This window comes from Centroberyx gerrardi, chromosome 23, assembly GCF_048128805.1.
Source record: "Centroberyx gerrardi isolate f3 chromosome 23, fCenGer3.hap1.cur.20231027, whole genome shotgun sequence".
Classification (NCBI taxonomy): Eukaryota; Metazoa; Chordata; class Actinopteri; order Beryciformes; family Berycidae; genus Centroberyx; species Centroberyx gerrardi.
Window position 1 is genome coordinate 16,749,835 of NC_136019.1, and position 19,670 is coordinate 16,769,504.

The window sequence follows — 19,670 nt, forward strand, 5'->3', positions numbered from 1 at the left end:
GGGTCAGACCAGTGAGTGTTTGCTTGAGTGCTTCCTCTCCAGGATTAGAAGATTCAACAGGCAGACAGCCATTTGAATAATTGTTTTCAAATGTCTTTCTTAACATCAAGATGCCATTACTTGCTATTCCACACACTCTCTGGTGATGAGCACTGGGACTGTGTGTTTGCCTGTGTGTGTGTGTACGTGCGTGTGCCCGTCTAATGGAAAGCACTTATGCAAGGCCATGGAGAATCACTCAAAATGCAACGTAAATGGAAGCACAGAAACAACACTTCATGTAGATTGGCTCATTAACTACAGAAGTGGAAAGACTACATTGCAGCTACCTTGGGATCAAGGTAACGACTTCACTGTCGACTGCGTGTGAGAGGACTAGGGTTTGACAGATATGGGTTTTTGAAGGCTGATAACAGATTTTTGGATTGAAAGTGATGATAGCCAAACTTTTGTGTCTGTATTCTTTACATTTTTACCATTTTCAATGGCAAGAATTTTTAAAATTGACAAGTATTCAGTGTTTCTCCCAGGATTTCAGTGACACTAAAATTCTCTATTGAAACCAATATCTATAATAATAATAACATTAACAATAATAAATCATATTCATTCATACTTGTGTGGAATCAGATCAAAAGTAAAGCATTTTACTCAATTCAGGTTAAGGTCTTCCCATAGAAAACCAGTGTAATATTGATTGAAATTATACAATAAATATGGAATCAAACAATCTGCATAATATCCATCATTTCAGAGGTGAACAATATGGACTGGCCAATATCTGATTTTAGTAAAGGCCAAAATCGGCCCAATAAAAACTAACCTAATGACTGTTTTCTGTTTGCATCAGTAGAAGGGAGAACAGAGTGAGTCAGAGAACATGGCAGAAGCAAATTGGGCAAAAAGGAGAGAGGAAAAGAAAAGCAGGGAGGGCATTGGAGGGACTCTGCAGTGTCTCACCTACTATGTGTTAGTGCAGGACTCTGTGGGTGGACACAACGGTCCGGTTCAGCATCCTCTCTAAAGACTCCATGGTGTCAGATGTCATCCTCTTGTCACAGCCAAAGACTTTCTGTCCCCAGCAGCCAACAGCAGACACCCTGGGGTGATAAGGATGACACAGACAGAGACAAGTCCAGGCCACCCCGCCACCAAGTGGCAATCACCACACCACTGGATCAGTAATTACACTTTTTTTTTCACACTCTCTCACTCCACTTTCCCTTCTTGTTGTCTCTCACCCTACTTTTCTCTCCCAAGGCGGAGATGGTCGCTAGGCAACCCGCACAACACAACAGCAGAGCTCTCCAACTTGGCTCTCCGCTCGGCCTGCCCCTGTGGTTTCAGACAATCAAATACATGAGTGTGTGCATTCACACAGAACGTGTATGGGAAAGGTGAAAGCTATGAATAGTTTCCATCTCATAAGCGCAAGTTAATAGTCCCCTGAGCTTTTAAGAGCCGCCTCTTGACTGGAGAGTGTAAAATCATCTTGCATTCATCATAGAATTATTACAGGGCATCCAAATCGCCGTAAAAAGAAAGAATGGAAATGAATAAGAGAGTAAATTTGTGAAGAGAGATGCTTTTAATTCAGTCCGACTTGAATAAGACCATCATAAAGCCACTTGTTGTAGACAGAGCCATCCATCTACAGAGTGATGTGAAATCAGCAAGGCCAAGACGGTTCCTAGTGCTGCCTGGTACAACGTTTACAAGAAATTTGTGTTATATTTTCAGGCAACAAACACATTTCAAGACATTAAGCGGAATAGTTGCTGATATTGCTTGGCAACAAAATTTAGTTCCAAGAAGTAAAACCTGAATCACTGGAGGCTTATAAAATTTCTAGACTCCTCAATGTTGTAATGTCTGTAGATACAAGGCTTTGGCTGGGCAAATCCTGAACCTGCAAAGAACCCCATGGATAGCAAAATAAGGATTGAACTGCGTTACATTATTAATGCACTTATACAAATACCATGTTGTGTGCTGCAACATAACCGTTCACCCAGATACAAATGTAATCTGAGCACAATCTGTATTAACGCATACAACAGAGACAGCTGTTACATAAGTGCGCCCACTCTGAATATATTGAAAAAAAAGAATTTCACAGATTGTTATGAGGTTACAGTAATCAAGCTAGCTGCTTACAGAGTACATTCGAAAACTAGAATGATCATCATGGCTTTACAAAAATATACATTTCATGGGCGTGCACGGAGCGACACGACACCTTGGCACATACAATAGTTAAAAAAAGAAAATAAAAACAGGAGATCCCATCGACCGGTTTACAAAAAACACAAAGCTCGAGAACGAATGGCACTTACTGTAACTATAGCAATTAGGAATCTCCGGGGCAGCATTACAGCCACATACAAGTAAACAAACACTCCCACAGAAACAACTCAGACTGGAGGTACAATCAGCAGAACGGACACTGGGCTAATCCGCTTTCAATTCAACCAATTCAGGAAAAGGATTCTCTAGAAAATTCAAAAGTGGGAAACTTTGACTAAACGTTGACTAAATTAAATGAAAATTAATGCTCTATCTTTAACCACTGAATTGACAGAATTGAGATGGATTTGACCTTGACCCCGTCCACATGCAGCTCCATTCCCTGTTGGGTCTCAACCTGAGTATGGGTGGGGGCCTTTTAAGAAAACTTTCACACTCCCCTGCTTTCCAACATTGACCACAGCCTTGGCATATAGATTCAATCCTGGAATTTAGTTACCACCTTGGCAGCGGCATTAGAGGAACAATAACTGAGGCTTTCAGACAGAGAACCCTATCGGTCCGTTTCATATTTAGAGATGTGTGATATTTCCAAATCCTTTCATTTAAACACTGCAAGTAATAGTGTATAGTAAAGATAGTAAAGGCTGTAACTAGTAGGTGATGTGTTAACATTCACTCTCCAAAATTATTTGGATTGAATATACAACTTTGGCTGTATATGTACACTGCAAATGTACATTGGCTGTTAAAAAAAACCACAAAAACAAAAATGGTTCTTCATCTCAAGACTTCATGTCACTGAATGCAAAAGAACCTGACTCTAACTAACCCACGATATGCTGTTAGCTCTCACCACATCAAAAAGTCCCAAAATAAGCATCACATGGCAGGTGTAATTCAATTTGATCCAGACCAGAGGAGGAGGGGGGTCAGCTGGTTGGAGTAACAGGCACTTAGGCCTCAACCGCCGCTGTATTCTGCTGCTGGACGCCCTCTGCGGCCGGGCCGAGCGGGCCGGCCCACCACAGCGTCAGGGCGTTGTCTTGACGCGTCTCCCGCGGCGACATCACGGCCTCGCCCGCCTCGCCTTCTGAGGCCGAGTCGCCCTCGCTGTCTCCGGGCCACAGGAACTGGCGCTGCCCGCTGGACGACGCCAACAACGGCATGAAGGGATGAATGCTGGAGGAGAGGCCGACGGAGAAACAGAGGGAGAAGATATAAGGAATACTGCACAGTCCCATGGCACATTCATGGCGATGCTATATAGAACTAATTAATTATGAGTTTATTTGAATGTGATCTCTGAACTATTATCAAACATATTTTATCAAACATATAGTCATTTGTCACACTACTTATATTACTTTTCCACTACACCTCCAAAATTGCCAGGTGTATCCTCTCTTATTAGAACAATTCATTTGCCTCTCCTGTGCTTTTGTGTGAGTGAGAGGAACCAAACAGCGGCGCAGTCAGTGACAAGGATTTAAGTACCCAAATTTACAGAAGCGTTTTACACATATCCACATACATTTGCATAAGTAATTTCTCTCTGCTGCCTAGAGCTGTTGGTGGCTGCTCTCTGCTTGTCCTTTTCTTTTGCCAACAGTTTGGTGCTTTGGGAGAGTTGACATCTTGCTTTTGTTTGTACCTTTTTGTAAGATTTTTTTTTTGTACCAGCACACAGTTTACAATTGACAGCAATGTTCTTTTCATCCTTTCGCTCCATAAAATGCAGATAGCGGGAATACTTCCACCCAGTTCAACTTTTCTTTTTTCTATGTAGTCATCTAGTCGCAGTGCATGTCTGTGTCAACTGAGAGGACAATGACTGTTTATGACAAAAACAAATTGGGGGATGGTGGTGGGATATAGTGTTCGGATAAATCGACTTCAATCTGATATTCAAAGGGGATGATAGCTTTTAGATTTGTAACTTTCTACATTACTCGTTGCTGTTGGGATCAAAGTTACATTTCTTTGCAACAATACCTGATGCCGTTGGTGCAGTCCCAGTGGCCCTGGAACTGGAGCTGAGGTTGCAGTAGCTCCTCACTGCCATCAGAAGGAGCTGTTTGGGTGTCCCATATCGACACCACTCCCTCTGTGTCCCCGCTCAGCAGGTACCTGCCTGACCTAGACACACACAAAGAAACCTCCATGGACAATAGATATAATACAACTGCCAGAGGTGAAATCAGCCCTGTGACACAGTTCAAGCTCACACACCTCTCACTGAGTAGCGTTCTGGCTGGTGTAGAGTAAAGTAAACTTACATGTCCAGGTCGAAGTAGATGCGCTGGTTAGTGGCCACGTTCCTCTTGAGAGAGAACACGACCTTGCCTGGCTCCCTTAGGTCCCAGCACAGGATCTCTGGATCCTACACATACAAACACAAACACACACACAAATATGCAATTCACAACAGCCTCTTGTCCCTGGCTGTGCTCAAAGTGGGCATAATGAGGCAAAGCAGTACTTACTGTGCACCCACATGCAAGGCCAGAGTTTCACTGCTCTATGATTTACCTCCCAGACTTTTTAGACAATAGACATGACATTCTGAACGAATTAACAATTATTTTCTTCGTTGATGTTCCTATGGAGAAATGCTAAAAGTTTCTCACCTAACCTAAATGCAAGAACATGTAGATACTATTGAGGTTTCCATTCAAGTTTCCAAATGAGGTTAATATAGTAAATAAATAAAAAATAAATAAAAAAAAGACAAAAACTAGGTGTTAAAAACCATTGTCGTAAAACTGAAATATGAATACAAAGACCGTGAAAAGACTAAAACTGAACAAAAATTATGTTGTCTACATAAAATAAAAATATAGTCAAATGTTTTTGTCTTTTTGTTTATGTGCAGGATAAAAAAAATAATTAATTTTGGGCAGAGAATCTTATTAATTAGAATGATCTTTTATTACTTGTATTACAGAATACCAGTTGCAAGCATATACAAAATACCTGTTCTGAACTTCTATCATTATAACTGTAAATACACCACCCATGCCAAAAATACAACTACAACTGAAATTAAATAAAAATAAAACTTAAAATTAAAAAAAAAATTAAACTAAACTTAAAACTACCAAACCCTACCAAAACCCACACTGCAAATGAACTAAAGCTAAACTGAAATTTTAATTAAAATAATTTAAAAAAAGGAATCTATATAAAAATAAAAACTAATAAAAAATCCATAACTATAACAACATTTGTCTACTAGCATGTAAATGGAGCAACAGGTGGGGTAGTGAGTAGGGAGACTACCTTCAACCAGAAGGCGCAGGTTCAAACCCCTGTGACAGCAAACCTCTGCCCTGCTGAAGTGTCCATGAGCAAGACACTGAATCCCTACCAGCTCCATGATCACTGTTCTGTAGCTGACCCTGACCTCTGACCTCCCTGTGGAGGGAGGGAGGGACAAACGAAAAGAGCATTTCGCTTTTGGGGATCAACAGAAAACCACAAAATATTTTTAAATGTCTACCCTCCTTGTCTTAAACCTCAGCAAAGCACACAAAGCTCTTATCCAAAAACTTTGATAAATGCTATAATGCTTGTGTAAACTGGTTTTGCAATGCAATATCTGAGCAAATTAATGCGTTTCCTAGTTAACACACAAAGCCCACTGATGGTATGTGTGTTCGAGAACAAAAAACCAAGCGAAGCAGCATTTCTACAGCCATCTCTCTCCTCTGCGTGTTGTTGAATGCGAGTATGTGTGTTTAATATGTGTGTTGGTGCCCTCACCTTGCGCCCGCCGGTGTACAGGTAGTTGCCGTCGGGGGAGAAGAGCAGGTGGGTGAGGCCTCCGTGGTGGCGGGTCGGCAGCAGTGCCAACGGGGTGCCGTCTTGGCAGGAGTAGAGGCCGGCGCTGCGAGAGTAGGAGCCACAGGCGTAAACAGACAGGCAGGGGCTGAAGGCAAAGCAGGAGATGATGCCACTTTGGCCCTGCTTCTTCACTGGAGGGGAGACAAGAGACAGGAGTGGCAGTTGGCAGGGTGTTCAGGCTTTCAACAGGTTTGCAGGACACAACTCCCATTCATTTCTAATGAAGGCCCACTTTTTGGCGGCTTTTGAGTTCCCGATTACATCCCTGAGAGGAACAAATACATTTTTCATGCCTGAAAGATACTCAGTACTGAAGCCCGACTTGTATCGGTTGTTTGTCCATTTCATGTTTTTACCCTCCTCACTCTGTCTTAAGAAAACAAAATATTTTACTTGCAGAAGCAGGGGTTTGGCACAGACCTCACGAGTATCAGATCACCTGTTTTTGAGATCGGCCGTACACCCACACGTAATTCCCAGTTATTACGCATCAAGCAGAGCTGATGGAGCCAAACGGGGAAAGAAATCATAGACAGCAATGTTCTTAGCCTGAGCAGGATGGTGAGTTGCCCGTGCAGCAGGGCTAAGGCTTACTCATTACCTTCAAAACATCCCTTGTGTGAGTCATTTTGTATCTTGTTACCACGTTTGATGAGTTACCATTCCTCATAAGGGAATAACACCCAGATGACTACAGATAGTGGTTAAGTACCCTACCTACAACGTATGACCTCCCTGGCCTAGGATGGAATCCTATTACAGTCCCTCCTACTTTGTGTCCCTCGCTAATTCCCACTTTATAAAGAATTAAAAACACTAAAAAAAAGGTGAGGAGACTGTCTGCTCTCCTTTAGATGAAAAGAAAGAAAACATTTTAAGCTGAGCCCAGGCTCTGTCTAGCCCCAGTAGGCCCCGCTGTGAGAGAGTAGCTGATGGCTGACCTATGGTGGGTCTCTCCTCACAGTCTCTGCCGGGACGCTCGGTGTAGAACACCCGGACGGTTTTGTCGAAGCCGCAGTAGAGCTGCGAGCCGTCGGGGGAGAAGCAGAGGGAGTGGGCCGCCGTCAGCTCGTCCAGGTGGTTGTATGGTCGGAAACTGGCCCGCACCTCCCCGTAAAACGCGTCCCACACGTGGACCGGGTTGTCGCGGCTACTGCTGGCTAGACTGGAGCAGGCAGATATCACAGAGACGAGTGAGTGAACAGAGAAGAAGAAAGGCAGAGAGGGAAAGAGAGAGAGAGAGATAATAAGACAAACAGATTGATGGAGAGGGATCAAGCAATAGAGAGTTGATGATGAATGATGAAAAGTTTGTAGTGAGAGGGTAAAAATAATCCTGAGAAATAATATTGAGTGAAGTAAATTTTTATTGTCCCTGAAGGGCAATTTGCTTTACAGCTAGCACTCATTGAAACATGGTACAAATGACTCATGTAAGAGGTTCAAAACACACATATAAAACCCAGAAGGACGATGTAGTGTGCAGTGAATATAAGGGTATAGGTCAGGATCAGTATTTGTTCATTAAAGCTGGAGGAATAAAAAAAAATAATTTTTAAACCTGTTGGCTTCGCACTTGGAAAAGCTGTACCTGTGCCACAAAAGGTGCTACTTAAATTCATATAAAAAGAGGTTGCTGGGATTCCTTTAACCTTGGTTATGCATTTCCATCACTATTTTAATTTTCTTGTTTCAAAACCCAAAGGCACCAGCCTTCAGAATGCATCAACACCAATAAATCCACAGCAATCATCTGAGGTCACTAATGTATGAAAAGGATATCCGTCACCCCTGCCTCCATTACGGAGGCAATACCACAGCACATTCTTATTTATTCAACTCAGGGCCAAAAACAGAGGCATGCCTTTTTAACTCTAATTGTTGGGCGCTGAACAAATGCTCAAACATCACTGCAGCTCAATTAGACAAAGGAAATTAGCCCCTACCGCTGCTGCCGTGTTCTGTTACGGCCCCTCTGAGCCGCGGCTTTGTTCCAGTGCAGGGAAATGCCCAATTATAATGCTAGACTGCTGCTAGCTTGGAGCCCTGCCTAGAACTCAGCGCAACTTAACCGAGCCACAACAGTGGCCCTTCTTCCCTCTCTACAGGAGGGGCATCAACAACACACGGCTTCTGGCAGATGGAACGATCAAGGAGGGGAGGGGGAGAAGCAGCGAGAGACAAAAGGGAGGATGTGAAAAGAGGGGGAGAAGGAGGGAGGAAGGAGAGACAAAAGGTAAGAGATAGATGGGCTTAACAATCCCAACCTTTTATCTGGCTGAGCATTACAAGTCTTGAGCAACAGTGCCAACTTCACCCCGTAAAAATGTACTCTCAGCATGTCCAACCACCTGTCCTGCAAGAGCCGGTCTCTGAAGTGTAGCAGTGATCTGAATAAGATAAAGGGCATCCGCTGTCAGCTCCTACTAGCATCCTCATCCTCATTACAGACAGAGAGATGGTGCCCGGCTTTGGCAGACACACACAGGCCTCTCAAGTGGCTCATCGTGCACATTAATCGTACCCTCGTGCTGTTTACACAACTCTCATCCTCGGACCTCCTGCCCCTGACCTCCCTCCCCCTTCTCCTCTACTCTCCTCTCTTCTCGCCCAGGAAAGGCTGTCTGATGGTGGGGTGGAGCGGCACCCACGCTGGGCCCCGATCAGAGGGAAGCGTCGGGTGGCGGGGGCAATAACTGGTGGATGATGGGAGCTGGGGGTGGGGAGGTGGCGGCGGTATACACAGCGCATGCCGTCGGCAACCGGGCTTCGGCTCGTTAGCGGGTCTTTACCTCTTTTGCCATTGACGATGGGCATTCTCCACGGTGACGGCTGGGTGTTATTGATGTTGGCTTTGCCTCAGCGTGCACGCACAAACACACGGCAATGTCATAATTATGGCATTTTAAAAGCCTCCAGACACACACACACACACAGTGGAAGGGAGAAACAGATGAAAAGAGAACCCCCAAGTCGGGGAATCATGAGGCCCTTTAGGTGGTGTCTGGAGTGCTGTTAGCGGGCTGAGTCATGCTGAAAAGCACTACGGCCCTCAAACAACCGAGCGGGTTTGCGACAGAAGCAGAGGCAGAGGCATACAAGACGAAGGCCAACTCTTCACTCATAATGAGAGACATAAGAAAGCTTTTACAGCCTCTCTCCACGCTGGCAGCCGGCTCCCACATCCAGCACAAATACCACGGGGATCAAAGTATGAGTCAGATGCACACAACACTATCTCCTCTATTCTGATAGTCTGTTAGACAGGCTTAACCACACAGACACGCACACACACTCTCTCTTACACACACACAAACACAGTGACTAACCAACTCCAAAAACTTGAGGTCTGGGAATTTATAACACCAATCACTCAGTGACACGACCCTCAATAAACAACCTTATACCCTTTCTGCCTACACCCTTCACCAGCTTGCAGGTTGACCTTCAGAGTGAACTTTAAATGTCTTGTTTAGCTTAGCCTAGATCTATCTGTGCGGCTGAGAGGTGAAGCGTACAGAATGTTCTGGGGAATAGCTTGTGAAAGAGGCTGAACTCACAAGCAGGAGTCTGGGTCCAGGGAGCTCATCTTGGGGTACCAGCAGTAGTCGTAGATGGTGTCTCCCTCCGCCATCCTCAGCACTGGACTCTGCCACAGGAAGGAAAAGGAAAAAAAAAGATGGCCAGGCATGTGAGGAATGAAGCACAGGGCATGGAATCATAGTGGGTCAACTGACTGGCATCATGGGGACGCACCAGTACTGACACTGGTGCTGGATATTGGGCTGACACCAGGCTAGAAGAAAGAATCAAGGACTGTTCTCAGTGGTGAAATTCATTATCAAGAGCCACTGGTAACATGGCAGAAATAAAGCAAAGACATCAAAGCTCCATTTTCTGCCTATTTCACAAATAGAAAGATGTTAGATCTCTGTAATGGAGGAAAGTGGATTATATCTCAATCATTTTTGTTCAGTGACCCCAATCTACTGGCCTGTAATATAATTAAGGGATTGGCTTGCCACTTGATGTTGGCCCATGCTTAAATACAGAATGCAGAATGTATTTAATCAGCTAAAATTGGGCTACATTCCCACATTTTCTTAAGCATTTACTTAAACTGATTGAAACACACTTTTTTTCTTAGCTGATCATTACACAAAATACATGCAGAATTGATGCTCAGCCATGACATACTGTGAGTCTTTGTATCTAAAGCTCAGACAATATATTTCACAGTAAAAAATATATTTAACACAATAAATCACTCTAAATAAAACCAGTAGCAGACAGCAGTGGTTCAACATGAGGTACCAATCTCTTATTATGGATTTGGGTCTTGATGAATTGGTATCAGCAGTGAAAAAGTGGTATTGATGTATCCCCATTGACAAGTATATTGACAGATATTGTGTTTAAACACTAAATCCGATTGGCCAACTAATGAACACAGCCTGCTCTCTGAACACTCTGGATCTATGTTTGTACAAGGAAAAACACGAGCTGTCACCAACTATCTGACAAGCTGAGGGTTGCATTTGATTTCTGTCTGCAACTAGTTACACATGACATATCCATATATAAATAGACCGTTTTCAGTGCTTTTCATTTATGCGCTATAGTACTTGCCCAGAAAAAACATCCACTTAAGAAACCACAAACTGGAAGCATAGTGTATATTAACAAATGAATACTGGGCTACTACGGGCCAATAAACATATTGATAAAAGAAATCTGTGATTGTAACGGCTCAAAAAATCCCAGTGGAGAATCTCAGGACATAATGCAAGCTGCTGATTTGCGGTACTGTATGTTTCTTCATGATTCTGGCATCTTTAACCATCTTAAAACAGCTCCAAACAATAGCAGTGCCAAAAGATACAGACTCCAAATAGAATATTTCGGAAGCTGTTTAACAACGATCGTAGCCAAACGTTAGTCGGCATGGTAAGCTATCAGTGCGCTCACCATCTCAGGAAGCAAGTCCCAGTTGTAGCTGTAGATCTCTGGAGGGAGGTTGTACACACGCAGCACATTGTCTGCACTGTTGGTCAGGATACATGAACCATCAGGGGCCCTAGGGGATGAAGGGAGAGAGGGTGAGTAAAGGAGAAAGAGATAGATGACATACCAATAACCAACCTGCAATCGCCTCCTGGTTTCATGTCGCAGCCACAACAGTCAGAAATAAGCAGGAGAGGACTGCAGAACACAGCTGAGCTCAGTGGTTAAGTTAAAAAAAAAAAGTACAGGAATTAAGTCCTGTGTAACTCAGCAGTACTGTGAATTACTTTAGATTAAAGGTGCTGCATGTAGCATTTTTAAACATCAATGTATGACTGTCAAATTAACTGACATGGTGAAATTACCATAAACAAATGGTCAAGACAATTGGTAGCCTCTATCTCATGCCAGTGGTATTGTTAGTGCTAGTGTAATTTAAGACCACACTTCCCATACACCCTGTTGCTTCCTACCACAAAGAGGACATTTGTTTGTTTTCTCTTTGGCTTTACTGAAGCAGATAAACATGTCGAAGTGAATTTTCCATTTGCCTTTCACTCGTTCCACCATGTGCCCTTTGGCAGAAACCTTGAAAGCTTTAACTCTATTTGCACTGGAAGAACAGCACCTTCTTCCTGTTTTGTGCTGTAAAGCAATCCAGCAGATTTCCTACGAAATTTGACCAGTGACACACAATGTAAAATGCAGTGTAGAGTCCAATAGAGACTGCCAATCTTCTCGGCGATGGTTTTGTATATTTACGGTAATTATACTAATGTCTCAAAGTTAATATGGTAATGATTTATTGACGTTAAAATGCTACACATAGCGGCTTTAAAGCCTCAACCTAATGGCATATTTTGTGTCAAGTTAGTATTAGGAGGAATTACCATTTGCAGCCTTTGAGGTAGTTCTCTGGGAAGTTGGAGTACTCAGTCCAGGAACCAGTCAGCATCTGGGGGTTCTGGGTAAAATCTAGACCAAGGCTGCAGACAGGATGGAGAGGAAGAGAGTGTAAAACAGAGGGATGGACAAACAAACCCCCAAATCTACTTCCCAGCCAGAATATTTCCTGAAATAGCTCGCTTGCTAGGCTATCCTTTACATCTATTTCAAATTAGAGTGGATAAAAAAAAATGTTTCCTCCACATACTGCTGTCCTTCACTGGGGCTGTCTGCAGATCCATTAGTGCTCTGCTCCTCCTCTGGTTTCGCCTCTCCTTCTTCTAAAGGAGCATCATGACCTCCATCTCCATTCTGATGGCATTCGACTTCACATCCTGCACTCGCAGCCTCCCCCTCCCCTCCTTGACATCCCTCCTCACATTGCAGGGGCGCTCCTGTTCACAGGACCACAGAGTAAATTTGTGTAGGTAATGGAAAGTAAAGCTGGACAATGGTATGGACAAAGTAACAGTGTTTCAGAGAATAGATGCATCATCATGGCTAAAGATACTCCACCTTGTGCTGGTGGGGCTGGGTCTTCCTGCAGCAAGCCAGCCTGTGCCGCAGTTTCTCCATGCGTCTCAAGGGGCTCGGCAGTCAGCCCCAGGTCCTGTTCCTCCTCGCTCAGCCGGGGCCGCTTGGCAGACGGACAGGCCCCTTCCTCCGGGGTCTCCCTTGGCTCCAAGCTGTCACCCTCAGGTAACGGTGGCATCTGTTGAGGGGGCTCATTATCTGCCTCTGCGTCCTGCCCTACACCTGCCACACCGCCGCTTTCACCGCTCCCCACCGAGTCAGACATCTCTCTTTGTTTCTCAATCTCTCCTGTCAAGTCCTCTACCTGGTGTCTGAGTGCCGGCTTTGTGCCTTGTATCTGCTGGTTGGCTGTCAGACGTGGGTGAGGTAAGTGCTACTAGGGTAGTGCTTCTTCCTGCAGTGTGGGTGTTTGAGTCTGCTGGGGGACGGGGACATCACAGCACCCGCTAGCCTGAATACAGAGGGGCAGACAGGGGAGGGGAGGGGACCGGGCAGGTGAGATCACTTGATAACATAATAACATGGCAACACACACATTTCAAAGCAATAAAACAATATAAAAGCACTTCTTGCAAAAAATGTAAATACAGCTGTCAGTAAAGAGCCTGGTAGAAGTGCTTAATGAGTGACGCTAAACTACACAAACAAACACTAACAGACACCTGTGGCTAGCCGTTGACGTGCCCACCATTTCAAAAACCATTAACGTTAATTTAGTCAGGTAAAAGTTGGCGATTTAATAGTTACCTTAGATTACCTTACACGTTTATTATTCTATATACGTAATGCCGCCATCTTATAACTTAAATTGTATTGGCTTTTAAGACAAAATGCTTCAGTTTGCTTCAGCGTTTCGCCCCAAACACCGACCGCCTAACAGTAATGTTTGCTAAAGCTATCGTTAGCAAATGCTAGCAGCCTGATGCTACCTACCTGTCTGTGTTATGGCTGGCCTGGCCTCTGGTTCTGCTCGGATTTCGATCAAAACACTTTTCTTCTCAGCGGTGTCAATCTTTCCCCTTAAACCGGAGAGTATGAATCACACCAAAACGTCTTCGAAGTCTTTCTACTTGTGGACTTTGTTTTATTTTTATTCACCAGATCATTACGAGAAGTTGTAAACACTGGGGGGCGGCCATGTGGTTGAAACTATCGCGAGAGTTCGTTTGATGACGTGAGGGGTGTAATACAGCTTTGAAATTTCGCAATATTATCGTGCTGATGGGCTGATGCCCGAGACGAGACTTTGGTTGATGCCTCTCACTCTCACGCACATACGCTTTCATTCATTGACCAACATTCACTCTCTACTGCGCGCGCACGCGCACACGCACGCACACACACACACACACACTCACTCACTCACTCTCACTCACTCACCATATCCCCCCCACCCCCTTCATAGATTATGGAGTTCATTAACAAATGTTGAGTCAAACACTGTTAAATGCTATTTTATTTAATATTTTTTGTTCTTCAAACAAACAAAAGCCAAACTATTTACAATTCTTTCAATTGTTCTTTTTCCAAAACATTTTCATTACATGTATGTTGTCATTTCAATAACATTCAAAAATGTTTTAAGCAAAGGAGCTGAGCTGACTGGGGTCACATTTCCATGATTTTATAAAGTCGTTGATACCAATCAAACTTGTTATCAATATCCTTTCGGCCACCACTGCTGGAACGTTGCTTATTGAACTTGTGATAACTGGTGTCCAGAACCAGAGGTGGATGGACTTTATACTCGCAGAGAACAGACATAATCGACAGGATCTTTTGAAAGGTTATAACCAAACATCCGAGAATCTGTGACAACACAATATCGCAGTTTAACTATTCATAAAAGCCTTTTTGTAGTACAGTAAAATAACCTGCAAACCAGTATGTTTTACTCTTTTTCTCTGGACACTGACAGACCAATAACTGAAGCTCTAATATCACAAAATATCAGTTTTTAAAAATGTCAAACAGAGGTATTACGAAACTCATTCACAAAATGTTCAATAGAGAATTGATAGCATTCTGGCGTATGTTTGACATTGCCAAACCTCACAGTTTTGACCACTGTTTGACAACATTAAACTTAGAAACCACTTGGTATCAATTCAACAATCATCAGATACTGGAGCCTGCTGTGCCTACTTCAGTTTACGCACTTGACCTTAGATATGGCACATAACTGGCATTCCACAAATCCTCAGCTGATCAAAACTTACAAAGTTTATTACGACAAAAATGTAAGCTGAAGGTATTCAATGAATATCAGATCCCATATGAATTAACAACTGCATACTGTTTAGTCATCGACAAGGATACAAAAAAGAAGCCACCGGCTGACTAAAAAGATTGATGCCTCCGATCCAGTTTCACTAAATTAGGCAAACATGGGAAAAGATACTTACTTTCCAAATCTCAAGTGACATGGAATTTCATATTAGACGAAACACAACCGACCGGTCAAGGTCAAATCTATTCAGTGCCCTCCGACATAGATGGACAGCGACACCACCGAGTGCATAGATAGAGCACACAGGCAAACTAGGCCGACTTCCGACCCACCTCAAGGTTCAGTGACAAACCCACAAATACTACAAATCATGCAAGCTTGCTCCAAGAATCATGCTTCCACTTCTTTCGAACAAGTCAGTCATCTCAAAGCTGTAAAAGTACCTAATCTTTCGAAACATTAAAGTCATTGGGAGTGTAAAAGAGAACCAAAAACCCCACCTTTTTATCTCAGATTGAGGATAACCAAGTCACTCTGCCTCAATTTTGCCTGTTCTAGAGTAGTACATCCACTGCTATATCGGACACCATGCGATGTTATCACGTAACATCTCCCTGTGTGTTTTTAAGTCCATTCGGTGCGCCCGCCCAGTCAGCTCAGCTCCGGACAGTACAGACTCCAGCCCTTTATTAAGCCTGCACCTTCAGCGATAATCTAAACAGGAAATCTGAACAAAATCCACTCTTCATTTAAAGGAAAACAAAAGCAAACAAAACAAAAATGAAAAAAAAGAAGAAAAAAAAATGAAAACCACCACCAAAAATCATCTTAATCAAGGACTGCTCGCTGCTCTATTCTGTAGCTAACTAGTAACTTTCATGGTGATCAGATGTACGTGTTATCAGGTTGACACAGAACAGACAATAGTTTTGTTAGCCAACAGAAAACAGTCTGGTAGAACGCTTTCCTTTCTCTCTGATCAAAAGACAGATGACGAGGTGGTTTCTAACTTAAATTTGTCATTTTTTTAAAGAACATTTTCAGTTAGCCATCCAGGACTGAACTATAAAACTTAAGGCATGTGAACAGATAACTGAAACAAAACTCACTAGGAGAGAAAAAATCAAAACACAAACTTTTACATTATTTACAAAGCAGAGCGCTCACGTTTATATTATTGAGCTTTGCTGCTTGCTCGTGTGTGTGTGTGTGTGTGTGTGTGTCATATCAGTTCTGATACTGATGTAGGCCCCTCAGTTATGTGCGTAGATGTGGTTCCAGAGGAGAGCCAACATAAGTGAATGTAAATTGCTTTTGCTGTGGGTGTGCATGTAGTGTGTCCGGGACTCGTTCCGACTCTAGAATCTACATGTGAAAATCTGCGACGTGTAGCTATGTGAATGTTTATATGCATGTCTATGTCATGTTGAGAAGTCTTTTTCTTTTGTACAATTCTTTCAAGTTCTTCTACTTCCACAGCTGCAGGGATCTCTGCTAGCTTAGGTGTAATCAGGCCAGGTCCAGCCAAACCCAACCCCAGCCCTCAGCCTCGGACTTCTGGGCAGGAGGGGCAGGTCTTCCGCCCCGCTGGTGAGAAGACCTCCAACCGCCGAAGAGTTCCAGGCTGAGGTGGATAATGCCATCTGAGCAGTTAGTGCCTCTTTATCGTTGCGGAGGAAATTTTGCCCTCCTCTTCCTCACCGGAGACGGTCTGTTCAAACCCCAAAACCTCGAGCAGCTCCGACACAGATGGGATCCACCGTCGACTGCATCCGGTTCGCTGTCTGACAATGCCAATGGCCTGCCCAGTCCAAGGTCAAGACAGAAAGGGTCTTGGGGTTCCAGTTCAAAGGGGGGCAGGCGCTGGGGTTAACTGGTTCAAGGGTTGGTGGTGGATCCTCCTCGCAAAGGGCAGCAAATAAAGAACAGCTGGAATCCTGTGAGGAGACATAAAGATAAGCACAAGATAATCATCACCACATCGTCCAGTACTGTTAGCAACACTGACGCGCCAACCAGATTAACCTGGAGTGAATGAATCAATGAAATCATTTGAATGCAACAGAGCGAGCAGAATAGCAGTAAAACAGTCTTACTGAAACCAAGGCTCTTTCTCATGTAGTCGTTGTATTGCTCTCCAGGCAGGCAGCAGGCTAGGTGATGAAAGTGGAAGTCAAAAGACAAATGTCCTTCCCAACAACCCTTCGGACCGTCCCTCGTCTGCCTCTTTTCAGCATGTCTGCTGATCAAACACTCGAGGCCGGGCAATCTGTAGCCGTTGCAGCATCCATTTTGATAAATAGCTATCAGTCAGTCTTGGAGCCACTGCAGCATGTCCCAAACCTCAGTCCATGTCCATGTGGTTTTCCCTCCCCTCCCTGATAATTGCAGGGTTACTGGCAAACTAAGGGAAACCCACCACAAGTTTATCTCAAACTATATTCAAAAAGATTGGTTTTCTCGAAGAACATTCACTCCTTATAATCAATGTCTCATGAATTTTCCTTCATCCGTTTGCAAATCTTTTTTTTTTTTTTTCCTCTGAAAGGTGATACAAAAATATGGTTATGTACAGGAGGTGGAAGAAGACGTGCTTCTCGAGTCTCTTATTTCAGTTTGGGAATATCTTGTTTTCAGCGACTCCGTCAAAGTCATAGCAATCCTCCTGTTGTAAATTGTGCTCCCATCCCCAAAATGGTACCTCACAGCTTGAATGAACAAAAGTGCATAGGTGAGTTGGTGAGGGCAGGGTGTGAGTGCTTAAGAGGGTTGAGGTGAGGACAAGTGCACTAACCAGGTGTACCCATGTTGCCCTCTCAGTCCCCTCCAGGGTTAGGTATAGCCCTGCACTCCACTCTCCACAAAATAAAGACAATCTTTGATTTTTCTCCTCCGCTCCTTGGTTGATCATAAAGTCTCGGGGATCCACGACCGCGCGAAAGGTCCAGTATGAGGATCTTGTCTTCTCTGTCTTATTGTGATGCCATGCCACTCTTCCTCAAAAACCAACACCACTCGATGTCCATATGGCAGAAGCGCACTTGCAAACCCCACCCATCTGACGAAAAAAAAAAAAAAAAAAAAAAAAAAAAAAATTCAAGGAAAAAAAACTGCACCCACAGAAATCCATGTGGTTTGTAAACAACCAAAGCTCCAGTATGGAATAGAAAGAGTCCTTTCTTTAAATTCATAGTCATTGTTTGTACGACCAGGATTGTAGAGGCAGTGTGTTCAACTGTATCCATCCCGAGTTCTTTTTTCTTCTCCTTTGTGTAAATAAAAAAAAGACCTCGCTAAACTCTTTGAAGCTTTTTTGTATGTTTGTTTCCATTTTTGAAATATTTTGAGGAAAAACAAATCTGGTATCAGCACGGTTTTCTTGTCATTTTTTTTTTTTTGGAATACATTCAATATTTTCTTAAGAAAAATAATACAAACACACTTCACATGGCGGTAATGAAACAAAACAAATGAAAATAAAAAAATTAAGGAAAAAAAAAATTAAAACAAACAAAAATAGCAGCCCCAAGTGCTCATAATCTTAGTCCAAATACTTTTTAAACTTTGTATATAATGTATATATTCATATATATTTTTCATTAAAAAAAGAAAACTCGTCATTATCAAATTGCAACAACGAATAAGTAACACAATATGCTAACATATCATGCACCATCCTGTGCACTTGCACATTAAGATGCTGTATTTTTTTTTTTAGCAGAGTCAGAAACTCGACACCTTTCATTCACAAGTTCGAGAGCTGACAAAAGGCAACGTGATCACACCCCAGGAAAACAGACTGGACTAACCTTCCGATGGATCACCCCCAGACTAAACTAGAAATATTTACGATATAAAGTTACATACATTACATACACTGTGCTGAGCACTGACACAGGTCACACTCGCTCTCAAAAGAGTTAATGTCTCAATGGCCACGCACCCTATCCAAGTTCTTAGGCACAAATGTGCATTCATACACATACAAAAAAGCACATGCATACAAATGAGTACCTGTAGTCTCAACTCATTTCTATGAACAGTAAATGAACATGCACGCTCACACACACACACACACACACACACACACAAGGTCTCACTCAGACGCGCACACAGTAATGTCCCTCATGATTTGCCCTGTCTGCCAGTCCTCACAGGTCTAGAGACAGCTCCCCGGGGGGAGGAGCTAAGGGAAAATTCAAACAAACGAGTGGTGGTCATCATACGATGAGCGCAAAGCTAACATTTACAAATGTATGCATTTCTATTATGTCTATCTGGGGATGAAGAGCTGGTGAGAGAAAGGATGTGTTGTGCAATTGCCCCCTCTCCCTCTCTCTCATTCGTTCACTCACTCACTCTCAAAACATACAAAGCAAGTCCCCGTTTGGAAGAGGGACGCACACATTCTACACATGAGAATACAAAATTATCATTTGAACAAAAAGACAAAAAATGGCCTCTTATGTTTCATACATCTTGGTAAGCAATGAAAGAAAGAAAAAAAACATTGTGCAGACTGGTATATTACTGATACGAACCAACCATCACACAATCAGTCACTCTCACAGTCACTCGTACACATTCACAAAAATATTCATTTCTATAACTAACCCCCATTTGTTTTTGATTTTTTTTGACGTTTTTCTTATTCATTTTTTAGGCAAGTGCAAATCTTCAAGTTTTTTTTTATAATCCATTTTTCAATAGCTTTACTTTTTATATAAACGTAAAAAAAAAATGCTAAACAAGAGAGAAATATCAACAGTGTTTGTCTTTCGAGAAAGGATTTGCTTTCTGATAGGGTTTCAACTAAAAAACGGTCCCCCTGACTTTGAAAACCTACCAGCCCCGACCGTCCGCC

General features: G+C 43.1%; 1 protein-coding gene and 1 long non-coding RNA gene across 2 annotated transcripts; both read right to left on the bottom strand.

The window, feature by feature from the left end:
- Positions 1 to 1,575: 1,575 nt before the first annotated feature.
- wrap53 (WD repeat containing, antisense to TP53) lies at positions 1,576 to 13,699 on the bottom strand. The gene is made up of 11 exons (XM_071916264.2): positions 13,510 to 13,699; positions 12,559 to 13,027; positions 12,251 to 12,437; positions 11,988 to 12,083; positions 11,062 to 11,170; positions 9,654 to 9,742; positions 7,035 to 7,258; positions 6,013 to 6,224; positions 4,527 to 4,630; positions 4,243 to 4,386; positions 1,576 to 3,429 (listed from the first exon to the last, which is right to left on the bottom strand). Exons 2-11 carry the CDS (start codon positions 12,839 to 12,841, stop codon positions 3,204 to 3,206), a joined length of 1,674 nt encoding a protein of 557 aa, XP_071772365.1. The 5' UTR covers positions 12,842 to 13,027; positions 13,510 to 13,699; the 3' UTR covers positions 1,576 to 3,203.
- A 315-nt stretch (positions 13,700 to 14,014) lies between these two features.
- On the bottom strand, positions 14,015 to 19,642 carry LOC144543561 (uncharacterized). Its single transcript, XR_013507996.1, has 2 exons — positions 16,903 to 19,642; positions 14,015 to 16,743 (listed from the first exon to the last, which is right to left on the bottom strand). It is a non-coding gene; the product is annotated as an uncharacterized LOC144543561 (long non-coding RNA).
- Between the last annotated feature and the right edge of the window lie 28 nt (positions 19,643 to 19,670).